The sequence below is a fragment of the Oncorhynchus clarkii genome, chromosome 32, assembly GCF_045791955.1.
Source record: "Oncorhynchus clarkii lewisi isolate Uvic-CL-2024 chromosome 32, UVic_Ocla_1.0, whole genome shotgun sequence".
In the NCBI taxonomy this organism is placed as follows: domain Eukaryota; kingdom Metazoa; phylum Chordata; class Actinopteri; order Salmoniformes; family Salmonidae; genus Oncorhynchus; species Oncorhynchus clarkii.
Window position 1 is genome coordinate 33481937 of NC_092178.1, and position 27493 is coordinate 33509429.

At 43.9% G+C, this 27493-nt stretch overlaps 1 protein-coding gene across 1 annotated transcript in view; it reads right to left on the bottom strand.

The window, feature by feature from the left end:
* The window catches only part of LOC139391958 (glutamate receptor ionotropic, NMDA 2D-like), a 53893-nt gene extending 27716 nt beyond the window's left edge, over positions 1-26177 (bottom strand). The window contains exons 1-6 of the mRNA XM_071139564.1: positions 26161-26177; positions 25042-25657; positions 19669-19935; positions 17486-17817; positions 4062-4176; positions 1174-1382 (exon numbers count right to left, since the gene is read on the bottom strand). Of these exons, the coding sequence (XP_070995665.1) occupies positions 1174-1382; positions 4062-4176; positions 17486-17817; positions 19669-19935; positions 25042-25657; positions 26161-26177 (1556 nt within the window). The remainder of the gene's footprint in view (positions 1-1173; positions 1383-4061; positions 4177-17485; positions 17818-19668; positions 19936-25041; positions 25658-26160) is intronic.
* Between the last annotated feature and the right edge of the window lie 1316 nt (positions 26178-27493).

Genomic DNA, 27493 nt, shown 5'->3' on the forward strand with positions numbered 1-27493 from the left:
GGAGACACAGAAGGGCAAGGAGTGAACATATGAATTATTAGCGAGAGCTGTAGTTTCTGGATCAATACTGCCTGTAGTTGGACTGCTCAGTTTTAGAGAAGGGAGGCATATCAGGACAGACAGGAGAGGAGGAGGAGGACTGCATAAAAACTGGATTAATTGTCCTTTTTCAGGGTGGGTTATCCTCAGCAGGGGACGAGGAGATTTAACAGGACATACGTGGACTCTTTCTAAGCATGTAGCTTTACAATAGGAATGTCGACAGAAAAAGCCTATTGACATATTAAAAGTTAAGTTTAACTGGGCAAATATCAATGTGTGGTCCCTCCCTGTATGCCCACTATGATAACCAACCAGTCAGCGCAGGTGTTGCGATTCCAATGGAATGTTAAAAGCAGGCTGATTAACTGGGGCAATCTCTCTGAGCCAATACAATTGATGGACTTTTCCACGGGCTTTGTTACCAGACGTCTTATCAGAGACAGGCTGGGAACACATAACCCACTAAACGGACCTCCAGAGACCAGGACAGACTGTGAAACACTGAGTGAGAGTTTATAAATGAGTACAAGAGAGAATAAACAACAGCATGTCAATGAAAAAAAAACTGACAAAGCATGTGGTTACTGGTTAGACTACGCTGCATCCCAAAAATGTACGTTTAAAAAAATATATATTTCAAAGTATATTTCTACCTTGTGTGCAGCCCGGAGCTGTTTGTCAAAATCAAGAGTAGAGCAATGAAGCTGATGATGTCATAGGGTCACTGGGCACCATTGTGGCGCATGGCATAGATTTACTTTGACAATTATAAAGACATTTTCAAAGTCTAAAGGGTTTATTACTTATTTACTGCAATTCTTTTCCCTGAATGGCTTGAGGGGAGGGAATGTAACCATGTGACATTATAGGTAGAGTGGAGTAAAACATTGTATTTGAAACACACTCTCAATAAACTATATCAATAACAAGGAGCAATATAGCCAATCACAATTATCATTTTTGTATTACCCTTTAGGCTTATGATAGTTACAACATTTAAACTATGTTGGTTACATGTTGGTCATGGTTAAAACATCTACATGGTTAGACCATGGTCAGTCATGGTTAAATATATCCATGGTTAGACCAGGGTAGGTCTGGTAAAACATCCGCCCCAGTAGCAGGCCTTACTTGGTGGTGTTGAGTGGTAGTCTGCAGGGTACCGAGTCCCGGATGCAGGAGTTGGTGCCTGGGTCGGCTGGCTCCACAATGACAAAGGGCCTCTCCTCCAGGGTGACCACCTTGAGGTGCTGGGTGTCATCCAGCGGCTTGAGGAAGGAGCCGTAGCGTGAAAAGGGCTGGATAATGAGATCCAGAACACCGTTCTGCCACGTGCCAACCTGCAGGAGATCATTTAGAGCCATTTAGGAAGTACACTTGTAGTAGTACAGTTTTTGCACTATTCCTGACATTTAATCCTAGTAAAAAGTCCCTGTCTTAGGTCAGTTAGGATCACCACTTTATTTTAAGAATGTGAAATGTCAGAATAATAGTAGAGAGAATTATTTATTTCAGCTTTAATTTCTTTCATCACATTCCCAGTGGCTCAGTTTACATACACTCAATTAGTATTTGGTAGAATTGCCTTTAAATTGTTTAACTTGGGTCAAACGTTTCGGGTAGCCTTCCACAAGCTTCCCACAATAATTTGGGTGAATTTTGGCCAATTCCTCCAGAGCTGGTGTAACTGAGTCAGGTTTGTAGGCCTCCTTGCTCTCTCAGACTTTTTCTGTTCTGCCCACATATTTTCTACAGGATTGAGGTCAGGATTTGTGATGGCCACTCCAATACCTTGACTTTGTTGTCCTTAAACTATTTTGTCACAACTTTGGAAGTATGCTTGGGGTCATTGTCCATTTGGAAGATCCATTTGAGACCAAGCTTTAACTTCCTGACTGATGTCTTGAGATGTTGCTTCAATATATCCACATAATTTTCCTTCCTCGTGCTGCCATCTATTTTGTGAAGTGCACCAGTCCCTCCTGCAGCAAAGAACCGCCACAACATGATGCTGCCACCACCGTGCTTCACGGTTGGGATGGTGTTCTTCGGCTTGCAGGCCTCCCTCTTTTTCCTCCAAACATAACGATGGACATTATGGCCAAACAGTTCTATTTCTGTTTCATCAGACCAGAGGACATTTTTCCAAAAAGTACGGTCGTCTGGCATTTTTATGGCGGTTTTGGAGCAGTGGCTTCTTCCTTGCTGAGCTGCCTTTCAGATTATGTCGATATAGGACTCGTTTTACTGTGGATATAGATACTTTTGTACCTGTTTCCTCCAGCATCTTCACAGGGTCCTTTGCTGTTGTTCATCTCTAGGAGACAGAACGCATCTCCTTCCTGAGCGGTATGACAGCTGCGTGGTCCCATGGTGTTTATACTTGCGTACTATTGTTTGTACAGATGAACGTAGTACCTTCAGGCGTTTGGAAATTACTCCCAAGGATGAAACAGACTTGTGGAGGTCTACAATTTTTTTTCTGAGGTCTTGGCTGATTTATTTTCATTTTCCCATGATGTCAAGCAAAGAGGCACTGAGTTTGAAGGTAGTCCTTGAACTACATCCACAGGTACACCTCCAATTGACTCAAATGATGTCAATTATCCTATCAGAAGCTTCTAAAGCCATGACATAATTTTCTGGAATTTTCCAAGCTGTTTAAAGGCACAATCAACTTAGTGTATGTAAACTTCTGATCCACTGGAATTGTGATACAGTGAATTATAAGTGAAATAATCTGTCTGTAAACAATTGTTGGAAAAAATGACTTGTGTCATGCACAAAGTAGATGTCCTAACCGACTTGCCAAAACTATAGTTTGTTAACAAGAAATTTGAAGAGTGGTTGAAAAACAACTTTTAATGACCCCGACCTAAGTGTATGTAAACTTTCGACTTCAACTGTATGTGGATCGCGAGGAGGAAAAAGGAAACATTTTGTGCGACGCACATTTCTCTTTTGCTCACTGCCTCGGTTTGCGGTACGTGTGGCATGTGCTAAAAACTTGAGAGTGTTTCGGTGTCTCGGCGGTCAAGCTTACATTGGAGACTGCATACTGGGGGAAAATAAAAACCAGAAGTGAACGCAACCTGTGTTGAAGTGATTCACTAATTCATTCAAGTGAGTGCTTTGAGAGAACCATTTCCCCAGTTCTTCTTCAGGGTTACTTGAACTTGTCAGGTTCTAATATCACTACAACGTGTAGACCATGGAATGGCCTACACGTTTATATTATTATCCTAATATTTGGAATCAGGGTTATTTTATACTATAGGGAACAGTAAGTTACAGTATTTACGGATCTATGGAGACTACAGACGGACAGTATATCATTTGTGGTCATGTGTAAACGTGTATCCGACCAATACAATTTGATTTGATTTGAAGCGGTCAGACTTTTCCCATTAGATAATGTGGTCTCGGGTCAAAAACTGGTCCCAGAGCTCAATCGTCCACTGCTTGTTCACTCACCCTTACTGATCAGAGCCCAGAGCACTCAGAGGAGATAGGAAATTAACTGAAGGAGCACTACTACAGAATCCATGTTATCATACAGCTGCAACTGGGTCAGATTAACCCACCTTGACAGTACGGAGGCATATCACGGTTCATGCTGAACGAATTCCTCCTGTTGTGAATGGATATCATGGAATCACCAGGCCTTGAGGCAACAACGTGGGTGAACGTACAGAGTGCTGAAAGGTTAGTTGAAAACAGCAGGAATGGAGTGAATGGAGAGCTGAGGCAAGTGCATGGGCTTTCTCTCTCTCGGGGGAACAAACATTAGATGTCGAGTTAGCCAGTTAACGACAGCTAACAAGGTTGACAACACGTTAAATAAGGGGTAAGTAGACACATCCGATGGACTGTGATAGTGCGGTAAGGGTGGTTAGCAAGTTGAGGGGAGAGATTGCGTGTACGTGTGTATGAGGATAAGTTAGCCAGACTTGATGGGTGTGAAATGGTGGTTAGCGAGCGTGTCAGATAATTAGCGGTTAGCACGCTAACTCACTGACCTCCTCCCAGCCTTTCCCCTCGGAGTAGGAAATCACGTCCAACACTGGATTAGACAGGTAGCCATCACTGTTGAACGAGTAGTCCCGGCCACTCAGCGTAATGTTACTGAAAAACCTGGAAGACAGGAAATGGAGTGTGGGAATGGCAGACAGAAAGAGAAAGAAATAGAAACAGGGAAACAGAGAGAAATAGAGAGGCACACTAAACAACTTTCAGCACAAACAGACAGAGAAACTGAGAAACTGAGAAACAGGAGACGGAAAAACAGAGAAACGGAGTGGCATGCTAGACTTTCAGCAAGATTCGAGTTTTAGCTGGAAGTGACAGGGAATGCGATGAGAGAGTGGCAGCGAGAGTGGCAGAGCGAGAGAGAGACAGAGAGAGAGAGAGAGAGAGAGAGAGAGAGAGAGAGAGAGAGAGAACGAGAACGAGAGAAGCAGGGGACACTTAATACTAGATATCTTTCATGTGTCTTCAGTTGCAAGCTTTGTAGTTGGAAGACTAGCAGAGTAGCAGAGTGGCAGGGTGAGAGACAGCAGGCTGTAGCTGGGCAGTTAGGCACTACACTAGAGATTTCTCTATGTCCCAAGCTGCTTGTTATTATGTTCCAGCCATTGTTCAGTTACAGGTAGCTAGCTACGTGACAGGAAAATGTAAATAAATCAATGGCTTGATGAACAAAACACGGGAGCTTGCCTTTGGAGTAGCCAAAGTTCTGCAAACGGCAAGTCGTTTCTGCTTATCACGTGAATAATGTGCAGAAATTGTGAGTGGTTGAGACTTGCAAAGACTGCAGTATGCAGCGATGTAGGGCAGGCAGGCTATTTTCCATCATCTTCAGCGCATCTGTATCTCGTTGATATCGAGAGTGCTAATGGTTTCCTGGCCCTGCCCTGATAATCAGGAGTAAAAGCTATAGAGCAAAACTACACTAGCTGTTGGCTTTCATGTTTTTCATGTTGCTGTTAGGGGCAGTCTGTCGGATACCGAGTCTGAGATGCTTCCGTGTCGCCATGACAACACTGCACCTAAAAGCACCATTCACAGAGGACGCCAGTCAGATAGAATGCTGAAAAACCAATGCCAGTTCGCTTTTTCTCTCCCTTCCTTCAAAAGGCATTTGGAATTTTTGTCGTCAGCGCTTTCTTGTTTTCATGATGCAGCAATCGCTGATTGAAGATGCCCTCATTTCCTTTCATCCAGCCATTCTTTACACGAGGCTGTCACATAGAAAGCCTACCACACAACATGAGATGTTTGTCTGCGTCTCACCCACTGCCCTCTCTCCAACTTCACAAGAGTATTGAGCTGAATTATGACCTATAATTTATGGGTATTTCTAGATCCATATAGCAGGAGAAATGATTCACATTCTGGCACATGATAAGGCAGGCTGGAGCCCTACTTCTAGGGGCTGTGCTGATCTTCCCATCCATCCTGTTGCTACTGTATACAGCATATGAGGGGCAATAATGGAATGCAAAGTAATGGAGTGCAATGCAAATGAGCTAGAAGGCTGTATATGTTTATAAAGGCTGTATGAAGGAGTCACAAAGGGAATTACTACTTTTCACACATGATTTGTCAAACCAAGCCAATAAAGAGAATACTGACGGATGAAATAGAAATCCAATAGAAAGCAGAAAAAAATGAAAGCAGAAAACACCCTTGGTCTCTATTCTACATTCAAATGATTATTTCATGGTTTGGAAAAACAGAGAAGAAATTCTGCTGAAAAATACAAAACTATTCAGTGGTTGCTTTTCTTATAAGATGAAAAAAGACAATGTGTTAATGTTAGCATTCACTTGAACTCTGCAATGCCACTGATCTCTCTTGGTGAGTGCCATGTTGTCATGGCGACCCACAGTCATTGACATTACATGTGTTTCCACAGATGCCGAACATTGTGAGGTGAACAAGCTACGGAATATTTGAATATAGATTTGTCTCTCGTACCGTAACAAAGACAACTCATAATGGCTAATGCATTCAGACAGAGAAATATGGAGGGAGGAATAGAGAGAGAGAGAGAGAGAGAGAGAGAGAGAGAGAGAGGGATAGGCAAAGTGGGAAAGAGAGTGAGAGAGAGTGATATGGGGAGTAGGGGTGAAGGGTTTGAGGAGGGGGGTTACTAGCTATTTAAACATCAGACAACATTCACATTAATGTACTCTCTTTAGAGCTGCATTTGCATGCCCCCCCCTCCCCCCTTCTATTAGATTCTCCCATGCCTCACTGGTGCCAGCTCCTCCATTAGGAAACGGGACGGGTCATGTGGTGGGAAGGGAGGGGGGTATGGGAACTGTTTGGTGTGTCCCTATGCTGTTGACAGTGCTCCTGCCATGATAGTGATGGCTCGGGAGATACAGAGAGAGGCCAGAGGAGCTTTGGTGCCTGGTTGGGTTTGTGGCTGTGTGTGACTGCCTCCAATATTTCTACCCTGCATTTGTATTTGAATGTATTAAGGATCCCCATTAGCTGCTGCCAAGGCAGCAGCTACTCTTCCTGGGTTCCAGCAACATTAAGGCAGTTATGTACAATTTAAAATTGTATATAACACTTTTCACAACACATTAAGTGTGTGTGCCCTCAGGCCACTACTCTACTTCCACATATCTAAGCCAACACAATCAATTATCCTATTTACATGTAAAACGATGAAGCATCAGATCCCTTTTAGAGAAGGGAGGAGAGAGATGGGGGGGGGGGGGGGTAAAGGGAAGAAACGGAGTGATGAGAAAAAGAGTGAACCAGGGAGGAAGAGAAGAGAGAGAGAGGGTTGTGAAATTACAATAGATGGGAGAGCGTGGGAGGGAAGGAGGGAGGGAGGGATGGAGGGGAGAGAGAAGGAAATTAGATTGAGGATGAGATTGAATGGTGTAATAAAAACAAAGCATAAAGAGCATAGCGGTGGGAGAGAAAAAGGGAGGAGAGAGGGGTGCAGGGATGACAGAGGAGCAGAGAGGTACGGAAGGGGATGCAGATGAAAGATAGAAAGAATTGTGAGAAAAAGAAGGGAGAGCGGTGAGAGGTAGATAATTGTAGTTTTACCTTGACTGGTCAAATAAATGCATTAAAGAGACCCATTATAGCTGACATATTAACAATGAATGAAGTAGGTGGTAATTAATACATAAATTGGTACCTTTTAGGACTTTGGTAACAAGTTATTGCCTTCAGAAAGTATTGACACCCCTTGAAATTGATTACATTGAGATTTCTTGTAAAAATGTCAAAGTGGAATTATGTTTTTTGAAATTTGTACAAATTAATAAAAAATGAAAAGCTGAAAAGTGTCAATAAATATGTAATGTCAATGCGTATTGTTATGGCATGTCAAAATAAAAATGAGTCACATAATAAGTTGCAGGACTCTGGGTGCAATAATAGTGTTTAACATGATTTAAAGAATGACTACCTCATCTCTGTACCACACACATATACTATTATCTGTAAGGTCCCTCAGTCGACCAGTGAACTTCAAACACAGATTCAACAACAAAGACCAGGGAGGTTTTCCAATGGCAGTAAAGAAGGGCACCTATTTGTAGGGTAGAAATAAGAAAAGCATACTTTTTAATATTATTGTAAGCATGGTGAAGTTATTAATTACACTCTGGATGGTGTATCAATAAACCCAGTCACTACAAATACACAGGTGTCCTTCCTAACTCAGTTGCCAGAGAGGAAGGAAACCGCTCAGGGATTTCACCATGAAGCCGAAGGTGACTTTTAAACAGTTACATAGTTTAGTTACAGAGTTTAATGGTTGTTATAGGAGAAAACTGAGGATGAATCTACAACATTATAGAAACTCAACAAAACTACACTAATTGACTGAGTGAAAAGATGTAAGCCTGTACAGAATTTTTTTTCTTTCAAAACATGCATCCTGTTTGCAACAAGGCATTAAAGTAATACTGCAAAAAATGTGGCAAAGCAATTCACTTTTTGTCCTGAATTCAACACATTACTGAGTACAACTCTCCATATTTCCAAGCTTAGTGGTGGCTGCTTTATGTTATGGGTAATCTTGTAATCGTTAAGGACTGGGGAGTTTTTCAGGATAAAAAATCTACGGAATTGAGGCAAGGGCAAAATCCTAGAGGAAAACCTGGTTCAGTCTGCTTTCCACCAGACACTGGGAAATGAATTCCCCTTTCAGTAGGACTATAACCTAAAACGCAAGGCCAAATCTACACTACAGTTTCTTATCAAGAAGACAGTGAATGTTCTTGAGTGGCTGAGTAACAGTTTTTACTTAAATCTGCTTGAAAATCTATGGCAAGACCTGAAAATGGTTGTCTAGCAACAACCAATTTGACAGAGCTTGAAGAATTCTTAACAGAATAACGGGTAAATGTTGCACAATCCAGGTGTGCAAAGCTCTTAGCGAATTGCTCAGAAAGACATACAGCTGTAATCTCTGCCAAAGGGGACTCTTACATGTATTGACTCAGGCATGTGAATATTTATGTAAATGAGATATTTCTGTATTTCATTTTCCATACATTTCTACACATTTCTAAAAACATGTTTTCAGTTTTTGTGTGTAGATGTGTGAGAAGAAAAAAATATATTTAATCCATTTTGAATTCAGGCTGTAACACACATAAAATGTGGAATAAGTAAAGGGGTATGAATACTTTCTGAAGGCACTGTATCGACAGCCTATCAGTAACATTTCAACTAACGATCTACTAACCCTAGCCCTAACCCTTACTCTAAACCTAACCATAACCGTAACCTTAGCAAGCAGTTTGCTTATCAACAGAGAGTACGACCATCTGCACAGCATCTACAGATTGAACATCCGGACTATCCAGATAAAGTATGACCATGCCTTTTTGGCTATAATGGAATACATCCTCAGCAGTTTGTTTAATCCCCCAATGCTAGTCAGTAAACTAGCTTGATTAGCAAAGACACGTCATGTATTTTAACTTGATTTACATGGACTCAACATGGCATGCACAGTACCTTTAACTTGATTCACATTGACTCAACAAGCTATGTACAGCTGAAGTCGGAAGTTGACATACACTTAGGTTAGGACATCTACTTTGTGTATGACACAAGTAATTTTTCCAATAATTGTTTACAGACAGATTATTTTACTTATAATTCACTGTATTACAAATCCTAGTGGGTTAGAAGTTTACATACACTAAATTGACTGTGCATTTAAACAGCTTGGAAAATTCCAGAAAATGATGTCATGGCTTTAGAAGCTTCTGATAGGCTAATTGACATCATTTGAGTGAATTGGAGGTGTACCTGTAGATGTATGTCAGTGCCTACCTTCAAACTCTGTGCCTCTTTGCTTGAGATCATGGGCAAATCAAAAGAAATCAGCCAAGACCTCAGAAAAATAATTGTAGACCTCCACAAGTCTGGTTCATCCTTGGGAGCAATTTCCAAATGCCTGAAGGTACCACGTTCATCTGTACAAACAATAGTATGCAAGTATAAACACCATGGGACCACGCAGCCATGGGACCCTGACTCAATTACACCAGCTCTGTCAGGAGGAATGGGCCAAAATTCACCCAACTTATTGTGGGAAGCTTGTGGAAGGCTATCCAAAATGTTTGACCCAAGTTAAACAATATAAAGGCAATGCTACCAAATACTATCTGACCCACTGGGAATGTATAAAGTATAAACACCATGGGACCACGCAGCCGTCATACCGCTCAGGAAGGAGACGCCTTCTGTCTCCTAGAAATTAACGTACTTTGGTGGGAAAAGTGCAAATCAATCCCAGAACAACAGCAAAGGACCTTGTGAAGATGCTGGAGGAAACAGGCACAAAGGTATCTATATCAACAGTAAAACGAGTCCTATATTGACAAAAGCTGAAAAGCAGATCAACAATGAAGACGCCACTGCTCCAAAACCGCCATAAAAAAAGAAAGACTACGGTTTGAAACTGCACAAGACTGTACTTTTTGGAGAAATGTCCTCTGGTCTGATGAAACAAAAATAGAACTGTTTGGCCATAATGACCATCTTTATGTTTGGAGGAAAAACTGGGAGGCTTGCAAGCCGAAGAACACCATCCCAACCGTGAAGCACGGGGGTGGCAGCATCATGTTGTGGGAGTGCTTTGCTGCAGGAGGGACTGGTCCACTTCACAAAATAGATGGCATCATGAGGAAAGAAAATTATATGGAGATATTGAGGCAACATCTCAAGACATCAGTTAAAGCTTGGTTGCAAATGGGTCTTCCAAGTGGACAATGACCCCAAGCATACTTCCAAAGTTGTGGCAAAATGGCTTAAGGACAACAAAGTGAAGGTATTGGAGTGGCCATCACAAAGCCTTGACCTCAATCCCATAGAAAATATGTGGGCAGAACTGAAAAAGCTTGTGCGATCAAGGAGGCCAACAATCCTGACTCTGTTTCACAAGCTCTGTCAGGAGGAATGGGCCAAAATTCATCCAACTTATTGTGGGAAGCTTGTGGGAAGCTTATTGTGGGAAGCTTATTGTGGAAAGCTTCCGATGATTCAGTCTACGCTGATTAGTTGAATTTGTCCGCGAGGCGGCTGAGCGGAGTGAATTTGAAACAAGTGGAGAAGTAAACAAGGAGACTGAGTTGTGAAAATCTAACGATAACAATTTACGTGAGTATAAATGTTGCGATTGTAAGACTCGCAGACTTGTTTACGTGCTGCTGTGCGTTTTGTTGCCAACCTTACTTTGCTACCTGACAACTTTTTAACTTTTTAATTACCGTTTATATTTTTAGTTTTTCCCTCACTCAACTTTTTCACTCCGGACGCTTTATCTGGACATGGTTCGTCAGGACCTCCAACAGCCGAAGCTAAGTAGTAACATTAACATGATGCCTTCTAATTGCAGTCGCTGTACTCATAATATACAGGAGAACGATCGTCTTGCGGCGAAGATAGCTGTGCTGCAAGCCCAGCTTCAGACGCAATCGTTAGGCAAGGGGAATTTCAGTGTAGGAAAGTATGAAATGGTGTCTGTGCCACCAGTAAGTACAGATAGTAGTATAAATCCCCTCGCACAGTCCCCACAGCCGGACAACTTTCTCATGGCTTCTGGAGGGAAATGCTGTAGGAATGCTCAACCGGTGTCGCCCATCCAGCCGACAGAAACGTTCAACCGATTCTCCCCATTAAGCAGCGAGTCGGAGTCAGAGTGTCACGCCCTGACCTTAGAGATCCTTTTTATGTCTCTATTTTGGTTTGGTCAGGGCGTGGGTTGGGGTGGGTGGGTGGGCATTCTCTGTTTTGTGTTCTATGTTTTCGATTTCTGTGTGTTTGGCCGGGTGTGGTTCTCAATCAGAGGCAGCTGTCTATCGTTGTCTCTGATTGAGAACCATACTTAGGTAGCCTTTTCCCACCTGTGTTTTGTGGGTAGTTATTTTCTATTTTGTGTGTCTGCACCAGACAGAACTGTTTCGGTTTCATTCGTTGTCTTTGTTGTTTTGTTATTCAGTGTTCAGTTCTATTAATAAATCATGAACACTTACTACGCTGCACTTTGGTTCACTTCTTTATGCAACGATGACCGTTACACAGTGGCCGAGCCTTCTCTGGTCTCTACTCCTCCCGTTACGGGGTCTGAGATGCCGAAGGCTCCCACCATTAGCTCTGACAAATTGAAAACCCTAGTCATTGGCGACTCCATTACCCGCAGTATTAGACTTAAAACGAATCATCCAGCGATCATACACTGTTTACCAGGGGGCAGGGCTACCGACGTTAAGGCTCATCTGAAGATGGTGCTGGCTAAAGCTAAAACTGGCGAGTGTGGAGAGTATAGGGATATTGTTATCCACGTTGGCACCAACGATGTTAGGATGAAACAGTCAGAGGTCACCAAGCGCAACATAGTTTCAGCGTGTAAATCAGCTAGAAAGATGTGTCGGCATCGAGTAATTGTCTCTGGCCCCCTCCCAGTTAGGGGGAGTGATGAGCTCTACAGCAGAGTCGCACAACTCAATCGCTGGTTGAAAACTGTTTTCTGCCCCTCCCAAAAGTTAGAATTTGTAGATAATTGGCCCTCTTTCTGGGACTCACCCACAAACAGGACCAAGCCTGGCCTGTTGAGGAGTGATGGACTCCATCCTAGCTGGAGGGGTGCTCTCACCTTATCTACGAACATAGACAGGGCTCTAACTCCCTTAGCTCCACAATGAAGTAGGGTGCAGGCCAGGCAGCAGGCTGTTAGGTTTCGGCCTTTCTAGGGAGTTTGTCCTAGCCACCGTGCTTCTTCACCTGCATTGCTTGCTGTTTGGGGTTTTAGGCTGGGTTTCTGTACAGCACTTTGAGATATCAGCTGATGTACGAAGGGCTATATAAATAAATGTGATTTGATTTGTTAGCCAGCCTGCCAGCATAGTAGAGTCTGCCACTAGCACAGTCAGTGTAGTCAGCTCAGCTATCCCCATTGAGACCGTGTCTCTGCCTCGACCTAGGTTGGGAAAAACTAAACGTGGCGGTGTTCGCCTTAGCAATCTCACTAGAATAAAGACCTCCTCCATTCCTGCCATTGTTGAAAGATATTGTGATACCTCACATCTCAAAATAGGGCTACTTAATGTTAGATCCCTCACTTCAAAGGCAGTTACAGTCAATTAACTAATCACTGATCATAATCTTGATGTGATTGGCCTGACTGAAACATGGCTTAAGCCTGATGAATTTACTGTGTTATGAGGCCTCACCTTCTGGTTACACTAGTGACCATATCCCCCGTGCACCCCGCAAAGGCGCAGGTGTTGCTAACATTTACGATAGCAAATTTCAATAAAAAAAATAATAATAATAACGTTTTCGTCTTTTGAGCTTCTAGTCATGAAATCTATGCAGCCTACTCAATCACTTTTTATAGCTACTTTTTACAGGCCTCCTGGGCCATATAGAGCATTCCTCACTGAGTTCCCTGAATTCCTATCGGACCTTGTAGTCATTCAGATAATATTCAAATTTTTGGTGACTTTAATATTCACATGGAAAAGTCCACAGACTTTGATGGCTTTGTCCACAGACGATGATGGCTCCGAAAGCCAAAAGGCTTTCGGAGCCATCATCGACTCAGTGGGTTTTTGTCCAAAATGTCTCTGGACCTACTCACTGCCACAGTCATACTCTGGACCTAGTTTTGTCCTGTGGAATAAATGTTGTGGATATTAATATTTTTCCTCGTAATCCTGGACTATCGGACCATCATTTTATTTAGTTTGCAATCGCAACAAATAATCTGCTCAGACCCCAACCAAGGAGCATCAAAAGTCGTGCTATAAATTGTCAGACAACCCAAAGATTCCTTGATGCCCTTCCAGACTCCCTCTGCCTACTCAAGGACGTCAGAGGACAAAAATCAGTTAACCACCTAACTGAGGAACTCAATTTAACCTTGCGCAAATCCCTAGATGCAGTTGCACCCCAAAAAACTAAAAACATTTGTCATAAGAATCTAGCTCCCTGGTATACAGAAAATACCCGAGCTCTGAAGCAAGCTTCCAGAAAAATGGAACTGAAATGGCGCTATACCAAACTGGAAGTCTTCCGACTAGCTTGAAAAGACAGTACCGTACAGTATTGAAGAGCCCTCACTGCTGCTCGATCATCCTATTCTTCCAACCTAACCTAATCCAACCTAAAAATAAGAACAATCCTAAATTTATTTTTGATACTGTCGGAAAGCTAACTAAAAAGCAGCATTACCCAAGAGAGGATGGCTTTCACTTCAGCAGTAATAAATACATGAACTTCTTTGAGGAAAAGATCATGATTATTAGAAAGCAAATTACGGACTCCTCTTCAAATCTGCGTATTCCTCCAAAGCTCAGTTGTCCTGAGTCTGCACAACTCTGCCAGGACCTAGGATCAAGGGAGACACTCAAGTGTTTTAGTACTATATCTCTGGACACAATGATGACAATAATCATGGCCTCTAAACCTTCAAGCTGCATACTGGACCCTATTCCAACTAAACTACTGAAAGAGCTGCTTCCTGTGCTTGGCCCTCCTATGTTGAACATAATAAATGGCTCTCTATTCACCGGATGAGTACCAAACTCACTAAAAGTGGCAGTAATAAAGCCTCTCTTGAAAAAAGCCAAACCTTGACCCAGAAAATATTTTTTAAAACTATCGGCCTATATCGAATCTTCCATTCCTCTCAAAAATGGTTGAAAAAGCTGTTGCGCAGCAACTCACTGCCTTGCTGAAGACAAGCAATGTATACGAAATGCTTCAGTCTGGTTTTAGACCCCATCATAGCACTGAGACTGCACTTGTGAAGGTGGTAAATGACCTTATAATGGCGTCAGACCGAGGCTCTGCATCTGTCCATCTGCTCCTAGACCTTAGAGCCGCATTTGATACCATCGATCACCACATTCTTTTGGAGAGATTGGAAACCCAAACTGGTCTACACTGACAAGTTCTGGCCTTTTTTAGATCGTATCTGTCGGAAAGATATCAGTTTGTCTCTGTGAATGGTTTGTCTTCTGACAAATCAACTGTACATTTCGGTGTTCCTCAAGGTTCTGTTTTAGGACCACTATTGTTTTCACTATATATTTTACCTCTTGGGGATGTCATTCGAAAACATAATGTTAACTTTCACTGCGATGCGGATGACACACAGCTGTACATTTCAATGAAACATGGTGAAGCCCCAAAATTGCCCTCGCTAGAAGCCTGTGTTTCAGACAGCAAAAATCTGAAACTTCCTGTCCAAAAATGATGCAGAAAAATTAATCCATGCTTTTGTTACTTCTAGGTTAGACTACTGCAATGCTCAACTTTCCAGCTACCCGGATAAAGCACTAAATAAACTTCAGTTAGTGCTAAATATGCCTGCTAGAATCCTGACTATAACCAAAAAATGTGATCATATTACTCCAGTGCTAGCCTCCCTACACTGGCTTACTGTTAAAGGCAAGGGCTGATTTCAAGGCTTTACTGCTAACCTATAAAGCATTACATGGGCTTGCTCTTACCTATCTTTCCGATTTGGTCCTGCCGTACATACCTGCACGTACGCTACGGTCACAAGATGCAGGCCTCCTAATTGTCCCTAGAATTTCGAAGCAAACAGCTGGAGGAAGGGCTTTCTCCTATAGAGCTCCATTTTTATGGAATGGTCTGCCTACCCATGTGAGAGACGCGGACTCGGTCTCAAGCTTTAAGTCTTTACTGAAGACTCATCTCTTCAGTAGGTCATATGATTGAGTGTAGTCAGGAGTGTGAAGGTGAACGGAAAGGCTCTGGAACAACGAACCGCCCTTGCTGTCTCTGCCTGGCCGGTTCCCCTCTCTCCACTGGGATTCTCTGCCTCTAACCCTATTACAGGGGCTGAGTCACTGGCTTACTGGTGGTCTTCCATGCCGTCCCTAGGAGGTGTGCATCACTTGAGTGGGTTGAGTCACTGATGTGGTCTTCCTGTCTGGGTTGGCGCCCCCCTTGGGTTGTGCCGGGGCGGAGATCTTTGTGGGCTATACTCGGCCTTGTCTCAGGATGGTAAGTTGGTGGAGGCTGTGCTTCAGCAAAGTGGGTGGGGTTATATCCTGCCTGTTTGGCCCTGTCTGGGGGTATCATCGGATGGGGCCACAGTCTCCTGACCCCTCCTGTCTCAGTCTCCAGTATTTATGCTGCACTAGTTTAAGTGTCGGGGGGCTAGGGTCAGTCTGTTATATCTGGAGTATTTCTCCTGTCTTATCCGGTGTCCTGTGTGAATTTAAGTATGCTCTCTCTAATTATCTCTCTAATTCTGGCATGAGGACTCCTTACTGTCCCCAGTCTACCTGGCCGTGCTGCTGCTCCAGTTTCAACTGTTCTGCCTGCGGCTATGGAACCCTGACCTGTTCACCGGACGTGCTACCTGTCCCAGACCTGCTGTTTTGAACTCACTAGAGACAGCAAGTGCTGACTTGTTGCACCCTCGACAACTACTGTGATTATTATTATTTGACCATGCTGGTCATTTATGAACATTTTAACATCTTGGCCATGTTCTGTTATAATCTCCACCCGGCACAGCCAGAAGAGGACTAGCCACCCCTCATAGCCTGGTTCCTCTCTAGGTTTCTTCCTAGGTTTTGGCCTTTCTAGAGAGTTTTTCCTAGCCACTGTGTTTCTACACCTGCATTGCTTGCTGTTTGGGGTTTTAGGCTGGGTTTCTGTACAGGACTTTGATATATCAGCTGATGTAAGAAGGTTTATATAAATACATTTGATTTGAAAGGCTACCCGAAACGTTTGAGCCAAGTTCAACAATTTCAAGGCAATGTTACCAAATACTAATTGAGTGTATGTAAACTTCTGACCCACTGGGAATGTGATAAAAGAAATAAAAGCCTAAATAAATTATTCTCTCTACTATTATTCTGACATTTCACATTCTTAAAATAAAGACAGGGAATTGTTACTAGGATTAAATGTCAGGAATTGTGAAAAACGGAGTTGAAATGTATTTGGCTAAGGTGTATGTAAACTTCCGACTTCAACTGTATCTTTAACTTAATTTACATGAACGCAACAAGTCTTGCACTTTTTAACTTGATTCATATGGACATAAGTCATGTATCTTTAACTTGATTCACAAGTTAGCTTGGTTCATGTATCTTTACAACACAGGAACATGTCTCATGTTCTGGTTGTGATTCATGGCTCATTACTTTATTCTGACACATACTGCATACGGACGGACACAGACATACAGCATGTACCCATGGCTCATGTATCTTTCAGACAAATGTACTGACTGAGTGACACGAGAGGGACTTGGAGGAGTCACCTATGAGACACGGTTGACAGGCAGCAAAAGACAGACGGAGGGAGATACAGAGACTTCTCATACACAACTGAGAACTAGACAGGGAGAGAGAGGGAACATGAGGGCGAGAGAGAGAGGGAGAGGGGTTGAAGTGTTTCAGCTGTTGATGGGGAGAGAGAGGCAGACAAGGGGGGGAGAGAGGGGGGGGGGCGAGACAGACACAGAGAGATAATCAGCGATGACAGAGAAAGGCAGAGAGAGAGAGAGATAAGGAAAGACGAAGGGGCAGATATAGACAGAGACAGAAAGAGAGAGGGAGGGGGAGAAAGAGCAGAGAGAGAACGAGAGAGAGCGAGAGATTGAGAGAGAGAGAGAGAGAGAGAGAGAGAGAGAGAGAGAGAGAGAGAGAGAGAGCAGAGGGAGAGAGAGAGAGAGCAGAGAGAACAGAGAGAACAGAGAGAGAGAGCAGAGAGAGAGAAAGAGAGAGAGAGAGAGCAGAGAGAGAGAGAGTAGAGAGAGAGCAGAGAGAGAGAGAGCAGAGAGAGAGAAAGAGATAGAGAGGGAAAAGCAGCCAGCAGCAGTATGTGACACTCCTCTGCCACAGCTGAGCAGTTCTCCCCCCTGAGAGTTCTGAAGGAGCACCTCCGCTCTCCTCACCTGATCCTGTCTGGCACCCTCTGTGTCTGGTTGCCATCTGTCTGGCAGTTGCCCGCGAAGTAGTGTGGCCCTCGGGCCCAGCCGTACTCCTTCCTCAAAGCCATGGCTCCGTGGGTCAGCACAGACACCCCTTTGGCGATCCTCCTGCGGGGCTCGTCCCTCCAGCCCTGCGGCCGCACTGCGAACAGGGCCTTGGGGAGGCCCTCCAGGCCAAGGCCGGACAGGGCTGGCCCCACGGCGAACCACATGTGGGAGTGTCCGGCCTGACCCGAGGCCCAGGCAGCCTTGAAGATCAGTGCGGCCTCCTCCTGGGAGCAGTAGAGGAGACGCACCTGGAAGTAGGGGGGAGGGGGGGGTTAAGTGGGAGTCTTGTTGGACCAAACTAGGTCAAATGATGTCAGTCACACTGTGGCAGTTTGGGGGGATTGCTGACCCCGTTCACTGCCCTCTTTGAAAACATTTCAATTCAGACCATTTCCCACTCAGACTACAGCAGTGGACAGTTTTTGGGGGTGAAATTTCATATCGTTACATCATTTATTTTTCTCTTTGTCCATTCTCCTATTTCTTATTTACATATATATCAAAAAGACCATCAACAGCAGGGTTTCCATTACATGGAAGAAAAGACTGAATTCAATGTCCCAGGTTGAACTATTTGAAGTATTCCAGTTCATTTATGAACTATTCTGAAAAACTGGCAGAATATCTTAGCTTATTTTCCAAGACAGGTGATTGGAGTGTCTTTCGGGTAATTGGATACCAAGACGATTCTGTACTAATTAGTGTCTAATTAATTCTTAGCAGGAATGAAATCCGGCATAGACTGCACAGCAGGGTCCCCGGGAACAAGGTGGAGAAACACTGTCCTGCAGTACAGGTACACTGCAATGAAAGGACCGCAAAGACAGGACGACGGCATGAAACACAACAAAGGTCCCCCGCAGTCCTGTGGCTGGCGTCGCGGGTTGACTTACCATCTGCAGCACATCTATACAGTCTGATGGCCTATGGACTTTTTAGCGCAGACTGGGATTGCGCAAGGACTGGGGTGGATACACAACTGCATGTTTACCCTTTCAGTGTGGGATCAACTCCCAGTCCCACAGCTATTCTCTCCCCGTCTCCCTTCTACCTTCAACCGTGTGTCGTGGAAATTCTTACACGGGGACCCTCAAAGTCAATCTTAAACGAATCATTCTTTATTTGTCAGAGCGCTGGAGAGGTTCCAACCAACTCAATGCACCATAGCACACGTCCATCGGGAGCTCTGCCTGGGCAGTCCCTGCAGTTGTCTTATATACGGCTATACAAAGACAAGTTATATTTGCATGATTTAGCATAATTAAATCGTCATTACCGTTTTGTTTCATTCATGTGACAGACCAATACTGGTTCATAACACGTGACAGACCAACACCTCACGAGGCTTTTCCTCTCTTAGCAGAGACCTTGAAACTGAGATATCTTTCGTTCGTTCGCAAAACAAGCTCTGGGCGTACTGCCAAATTGCAGCTACTTTTGCATAAACACAGAAATTGGTTTACAGAACAGCACATGAATAGAACACAGAAATGAGTTATAAGAAAAGCACAAACATAAAAATTCCATTACACCTGTCTAAAGAAATGAACATGAAAATGACTAAATGATTAAGAAGAGGGAATAAAAGGGTCCCCAGTGGAGACCCTGTGGTATAGTGGTAACACGCCCACTGCTAGCACATATACAGTTGAAGTCGGAACTTTACATACACTTAGGTTGGAGTTTTCAACCTAAGTAAAAAATGTAAAGGCAATGCTTCCAAATACTAATTGAGTGTATGTCAACTTCTGACCCACTGGGAATGTGATGAAAGAAATAAAAGCTGAAATAAATCATTCTCTCTACTATTATTCTGACATTTCACATCCTTAAAATAAGGTGGTGATCCTAACTGACCTAAGACAGGGAATTTTTACTAGGATTAAATGTCAGGAATTGTGGAAAAACTGAGTTTAAATGTATTTGGCGAAGGTGTAAGTAATTTTCTGACTTCAACTGCACATGCCTCCCCACCGGAGATCTGGGTTCAATCCACAGCATCTGTTCTTCCTGTGTCTCCCCTCTTCATCAGTATCTCCCTCTGCTTCTGTACCATAAAAAAGTACAGCAACTTTTTAAAAAGGCTGTAGCCGTCTCACCTGCGCCTCGTTCTCCTTGAGCAGCCTGCGTGTGCGCGTCCCTCCTGGGTCGTCGGTGACGTTGAGCATGACCACGCCCTTCTTCTCCCAGCCGATGAAGGATCCGTCCGTCAGGCCCTCAACCATGGCCAGGAAGTCCTCGTAGCCGTGGTGACGCGTAGCCACCACGGAAAAGGAGGTCCAGTCGAACTCCTCCAGCACCTCGAAGATCACGTCCAGCTGCATGGCTGTGGAGCAGGTGAACTGGAGGTAGATGGAGCCGCTCTCCTGGGGGAGGACAACAGGGAGAAAACGGTTTGTTAAAGAGTGAAACGGTTTTTCAGGACCAGGAGAGGGACAGAGAAAGAGGTCGCAGTGAACTGTCTACCTGAGGGTTGTGTTCGAGTGGGAAGACATTTTTTTGAAGCTGAGCGAAATGGGGAGGTGGTATGTGAACAGAGTTATTTTTCTACTATTGCCTCCTGAAATATGTATATATTTTTTTACATCAATAAAAATATTCCGGGGGGGGACATGTTACCAAGAAAGAATTGGGAAAAAATATTGTTATTTATCTTTTAAAGTGCTAAATTGTTATATTATAGTCAATGGGTACAGTAGCTGAAAAACCTAGCTTCGGCATCCAGGTGTCCACTGCAGAGGACATTTCTTGATAACCTTTTATTTTAGCTCTTATTTCACGTGAAAAAAGTATTACACGGTCCTGACAACTCACTTAACTATTCCTGAGATATTCACTTACTAGAAGCAATTTGAATATCAAACTAACAAAAATTATAATTTATAATTACACACACTTCTTACAAAATTTCCATAAAATGTGCTCATTTTCACAGCAGCAATTTTTCTAAGAACCAGGAAGATAAAATTGTCAAGGTCACATCCCCATACATGTGATACCATTGAAAAGCCCAGAATGTCCTCTCAAATGGACAACAGGACTTAATACAGTGGCTTGTATGGCCTCAGAGATATGAACCAAGAACGGATGTCCACTAGAGAGGACACAAATTAATTGCTGTGTGTCAGGAGGATAGAAGAGGAATCAAGGCCTCGCATTCACAATGAGTCTCAGAGTAGGAGTGCTGATATACAATCAGTTTAGCCTTTTAGATCATAACGAGTACGATACATGGACAGGAGAGACCTGATCCTAGATCAGCACTCCTACGCTGAGACGCTTTATGAATACAGTGGAGTCCAGTGTTGTGTTCAATAGGGAGAAAACATTCTGAAACGAGGAAGTAGTATCTCAACGCGTCATACAAGAACACAGATTCTTCCTACTGAACATAGTCCATGTTAAGAGTAATGTAAAATAGGAATGACAATGTGAGCTTAATTCAATCCTACACGCACTGCAGGGGCTTAGTCATGATGGAGGCCTATTTAAACGTTGGTTAGAAAGATCCATTAAAGTTGTGGTGCATCAACTTTCTTACCTATTCAGTGGCTTACATTCATGCCATAGCAATTTTACCCATGGTTAAATAGGCCTAGAATTACCCAATGTCTATGGGTAGTATAAAAACCCTTCTTACTGCTGCTACCCACCAGGTAGACTCCTTTCAAAGCTTCTTGTTTTCAGAGTAACAACTACACGCGTAGGTAGTAGTAGTCTTAACCCAAAGACACCACGCAAACATCGATATGGCCATTTTAATTGGATTCCAGTCTCAATAGCCTTCCTCCCTTTCTTGTTCTTTTCTCTTTGTCTGTCTTGTGCAGACATGTGACAGGGTCCTCTGTGAAGTCTTTCCAGTACAGTCCAACAGTATGTCCCAAATGGCAACCTATTCCCTTTACAGTGCACTACTTTTGACCAGAGCCCTGCTTAGAAGTAGTGCACTATGTAGGGGATAGCGTGTCATTTGGAACACACCCAGTATGTCCCTGTGTTTTGATTTGATTTGGGGGGTTTTAAACCAGATGTGGGTTAAATTAAATGATTCGTTATTCACCGTGCCACCATTTCCATTTTTATAAAAATGGCAATCTTATCTTTACCTCTGCATTGTTAGAAACGGCCTCATAAGTAAGCATTTCACTGTTAGTCTACATCTAACAGTGAATCATTTTATTTGATTTGAAATTCTGTATTGTACTGTAGGCCATGATTGTTTATGAAACAGACTAGCCTTCCTCTCCTTGTCTCCTTTCTTTCATCATCACTGATCTGACCAGATTGGACAGGTAAAAGTGACATGAGGAAAGCCTACAATTGTCCAGTTCTTTTAGATTAGATTTGGATAAGAACAGATGGAGGAATGGAAGACAGTGTACTGAAAGGTTTAAGTAGAGGATAAGGTTTCTAGACCCTTGTACATAAGACAGATAAAATAACAGAGCCAGAGATGGGCAAAGATACTTACAAATGTTTCTTGTTAGAAAATACAACCTATCAAAGTCAAAAACAAAATACTTTTGCCAAGTAATGTATTTCAATCAAATACGTGCAAGTAGCCCCATTAACAACAACAACATTCTCAGTAACGATTACAGAAATGTTTTACTTGCTATGACTTTGATGTGGTTGCTTATCTACCTTAGCTGAATGTACGGACTGCTGTGAGACGCTCTGGATAAGAGCGTCTGCTAAACGACCAAAATGTGCAAACACTTGCAAAGCACATTGGGTATTGTTTTCTAATGAGCTCTACTCCCAAACAATTAGTAATTTAATTAAATATGGCCTTGTTTGTGGGCAGAGCTCATTAGAATAATACCCAGTGTGTTATGCGAGTGTTCATTCTTTCCATTTTTGGTCATTTATCAGACACTCTTATCACACCCGAGTGAACCGCTTTAAAAAATTGTACAGAAAAGTATTTTGGTATTGTCCCAAACTCGATCCCGTGGACCGCAAGTAGTACACATGAAGTTTTTTTGCCCTAGCACGACACAGTTTATTCAAATAAACAAATATTGCTGGTTAGTTGATTACCGTGCAGTGCTAGGGTAAACAAAATATATATATGTGCACTACTCTAAAGTATCTTGTTACAAAATACATTGGATTGTACATCAGGACAGTTACTCAAAAGTCATTTAAATATGTATTTCAAATACATGTAACAGAAATGAAGCCCATCTCTGAACAGGGAGATCCAATTTAGAAGGAACTATGCACTAAGCATATGTAAATGACCCCTGTTGAACTCACTCACTATATACATTTTTTCAGAGAGCTACAGTGCATTCGGAAAGTACTCAGACCCTTTGACTTTTTCCACATTTTGTTACATTACAGCCTTATTCTGAAATTGATTAAATTGCTTTTTCCCCTCATCAATCTACACACAATACCCCATTATGACAAAGCAAAAGCTGTATCTCAAAAATGTTTGCAAATGTATTAAAATGATCAAGTGTAATATCACATTTACATAAGTATTCAGACCCTTTATTCAGTACTTTGTTGAAGCACCTTTGGCAGCGATTACAACCTCGAGTTTTCTTGGGTATGACACTACAACCTTGGCACACCTGTATTTGGGGAGTTTCTCCCATTCTTCTCTGCAGATCCTCTCAAGCTCTATCAGGTTGAATGGGGAGCATTGCTGCACAGCTATTTTCAGGTCTCTCCGGAGATGTTCGATCAGGTTCAAGTCCGGGCTCTGACTGGGCTACTCAAGGACATTCAGAGACTAGTCCCGAAGCCACTCCTGCATTGTCTTTCTTGGCTGTGTGCTTAGGGTCGTTGTCCTGTTGGAAGGTGAACCTTCGCCCCCAGTCTGAGCGCTCTGGAGCAGGTTTTCATCAAGGATCTCTGTACTTTGTTCCGTTCCTCTTTCCCTCCATCCTGACTAGTCTCCCAGTCCCTGCTGCTGAAAAACATAACCACAACATGATGCTGCCACCACCATGCTTCACCGTAGGGATTCCTCCAGACGTGACGCTTGGCATTCAGGCCAAAGAGATCAATCTTGTTTTCATTAGACCAGAGAATCTTGCTTCTCATGGTCTGAGAGTCCTTTAGGTTCCACACTTCTTCCATTTAAGAATGCTGGAAGCCACTGTGTTCTTGGGGACCTTCAATGCTGCAGAATTTTTTTTGGTACCCTTCCCCAGATCTGTGCCTCGACACAATCCTGTCTCTGACCTCTACGGACAATTACTTCGACCTTATAGCTTGGTTTTTGCTCTGACATGCACTGTCAACTGTGGGACCTTACACAGACAATCAAGTTGCAGAAACATTTTACGGATGATATATGGAAACAGGATGCACCTGAGCTCAATTTCGAGTCTCATAGCAAAGGGTCTCAATACTTACGTAAATAAGCTATTTCTGTTTTAGTTTTTTATATAAATTAGCAAACATTTCTAAAAACTTGTTTTCGCTTCGTAATTATGGGGTATTGTGTATAGATTGACGAGAAACCTTTTTTAAAATCTGTTTTAAAATAAGGCTGTAACGTCACAAAATGTGGAAAAAGTCAAGGGGTATGAATGCTTCCTGAATGCACTGTGCACAATTAACAAAGCCAAGTGAGACTTGAACGGAGCCTCTAATTGTCGACAGGTTCACAGTTGGATATGTGTACAAAAATAGGTTAAGCATGAAATGATACATTTGGGTTTGAGAAGAAAGACTGATTAAAGGTGCTAGGCAAAAGGTCTGGGTTGCCTTTAAGGGTTGGGTGCCCTTATCCTAAATGGGACTGCGTGGCGAATAAGCACATAAGTACACTTAGACAGGAGGTGCCATTGAGAGAGTCTCTAAAGGTAAAGGTTGTGCAACCACTCTCTCTGTTGTCTGTTTCATCAGCGGCTGAGTTTGACCTTTGGAGACCAAGTGTTGAACCTTGCCAGCAATCAGTGACATTAATTGTTCAATTATAGTAAGTACTAGGCAGACACAAAAAGCAGCAGGACTGTGGCCCTCGAGAAGTGAAGTAGTGTTCTCCTAATCAGACCACACTGTATACAGCGGGCAAACATTGTTGCAAAGATCAAATCAAATCAAATTCTATTTGTTACATGAGCCGAATACAACAGGTGTAGACCGTGAAATGCTTACTTTACAAGAACCTTAACCAACAATGCATACTAGTAGTATAAGGAGGACGTTTTGTGAACATCTTTTGAGCAACCAGATAGCAACCAAAATACCACGTCTTTCCCCATGACGCCTCTTTACCTGGTTGTAACAGAGACCAGATGGTTGCAATCTGGTTTTATGATGTCTTCTCAACCAGAAACCCAGTTTACAAGCAGAAAATGAAGACGTCATGTGCCAAATTAGTAAGGCTTCAAACACACAGTAACTCAGGACTTATTGTGGAAAATTCAATTATTCTGCCACGACAGAATGGTTGATTACTTGAAGTCCATTAACAAGGGAAAGGTCACAGCCAGGTAGTTAGTTACCTGTGGCTCCCTGCCCAGGCCGGCCCCTCCTCCCACGGCCACAACGGGCACTCCGGTCTGGGCCGAGACAAACTCCATCATGGGGGCCAGGGGAGCCTGGTTGTGTGGCGGGGGCCTCTCCTCCTCGAACACCAGGCCCTGGAGCGGCGTGGTGGCCAGCAGCTCACACAGCTGCAGAAGAAGGCTCGCCGGGCTGCTCTCGTTCACCGTCAGGTAGATCACGTTGGCCGGGCCATACTGCGTCATCACGCTGTCGCCCACCAGAGCCGCCGATGCAGACGCCAGCGTGGCAGATGCCGACACCGTGGCCAATGACGACGAGGCCCCCCTTCCCTGAGGCCCCCCCGGCCCGCCCGCTGCGCCCGTTCCCCCAGCAGCGGCCGTCTCCGGGAGCAGGGAGGAGCCCGAGTGGACCACAGCGATGTTGACAACGCCCAAGTCCCTCTCTCTCTCCCGGGGGCGGAGCAGGAGGGGAGGGGAGGAGCGAGCGGGCCCCGTGCAGGCCAGCACGGCCAACAGGAGGGAGAGGACAGGCTTGGCCGCCATGGGGGAGGGAGGAGGGGGGGCGCAGTTTGGTGGGCGGAGGGGTGGCGGCGGTTCACAGGCGAAGAGGGACCTGAAGTGGAGAGGGGAGAAGAAAGGGTAAATTAGTGAGGAGAGGAGCAATGATACGCATAGAAGTAAGTAGGAGCTGCAGTGGCGAGGGATACTATTGAAAAACTATCAAGAGGAAGAGAGGGGGGAGTTTAGGCGTAATGAGAAAAGGGGAGCTTTCCACTGTGCCTCATCTACAAAGAGCAGGTTTCAACAGGGAAGGGGGAGAGAGAGAGAGAGAGAGAGAAAGAGAAAGAGAGAGCGAAAGAGAGAGAGAGATTCGCAGTGGGGCAGAGAGATTGCGCTAGGCGGGAGGGGGGGGGGGGGGGGGGGGGGGGTGAAATGTGAAGGGGAGGCCTGCATCACCTACCATACGATCGATCAACATCAATTAAGGTCAGTGTAAGCGTAAAGCCAAGTACAGTGAACTACAGAGGAACATAAGCTCACTGCTTAGGGACTAGAGTAGGAGTGCTCACCCCTTGAACTCAACCCTCCCCCCTAAGGGACATCAGAATTCATTACCCCAGGAGCTGATTCATGGTTCGGTCCCACACCATTAGAGAGCTTTAAAGCTAAGCTATAGGTATTTGCAGCCATAAACCACCAACGGGTACTGTACATCTAAACGGACTGGGCTAAATTACAATACAAATAAAACTGTGGGGGAAGGAAGAGTTAAGTCGAGGTAGGTGTGTGTATGCACATTTTTTATTTAACAATTGTGGTTGAGGTGGGGTAATGCTCCGTGCAGTAGAATCAGGCTATGGGACTGTACGCGAAACGTAAGGAGATGTAAAGCAATGAATCATCTTGAAGTCGCTTAGCGTGCCAACCCCCCCCCCCCATCCATCCCCCTTCCTTCTCAACCCCCCTTTCCATTCACTCTCTTTAATTAACCCTCCCTCTCCCCTTGGGGCACACACAAATACACACAGTCGAAAACACACTCTCTCCAGATCACTAACGCGCAGAGCAACGTGCATACACAATCAGCATCTGGCCATCCGTCTCCTAGAGCCTGTTATTTCTCCTAGCGTCCGTGGCTAATGTCATTGCTTTGAACCAGAAGGCTTGCTGACGTAATGTTCTCCTCACACCCCCAAACCAACAGCTTCTTCCTGCCTTGTTCTCTCACTCTCTATCTAATTCCATTTTCGCAACCCTCCTTTTGATGCCGACTCATCATCTAAGGAAAAAATGCACAAAAAAAGGGGGTTCACAATGAAGTGATCAGTTTGGGGGAAAAGGGGGGGGGGGGACAAACAAAAATGAACCGTAGCAGTCGTGGAATAGAGAGAGCAAATATAGGAGTAAGCCAGTGAGCCAGATAGCCACAGTGGCTGGAAAGTGAAAGAGAAGGCAATATAGTAGGGCTAGAGGATATACTGTATCTAGGGGACGGTAGTAGAGGGAGGGTAGAAAGAGAAATATTTAACACTACCCTCAATATACCATTCAGACAGAGCCAGACCTCAGCCCGAATGAGTGAAAAATGGCTCACCCGAACCCGGCCTGTTGCATAATTAAGGTGGATATTACTACTGCCTACCCCAGTTAAGCCTATGGGCAGAACCTGCCATGAAACCTAATGGCCTCACCCTTTTTCACAGGGAGAAAGACTCTTGAATATGTTTCCCCGATACAGCGCAAAGGGCAAGTGGCTGAGTCCAGTACAGACTGTATGAAACCAGTACAGACCATATGAAACCAGTACAGACCGTATGAAACCAGTACAGACCGTATGAAACCAGTACAGACTGTATGAAACCAGTACAGACCGTATGAAACCAGTACAGACCATATGAAACCAGTACAGACTGTATGAAACCAGTACAGACCATATGAAACCAGTACA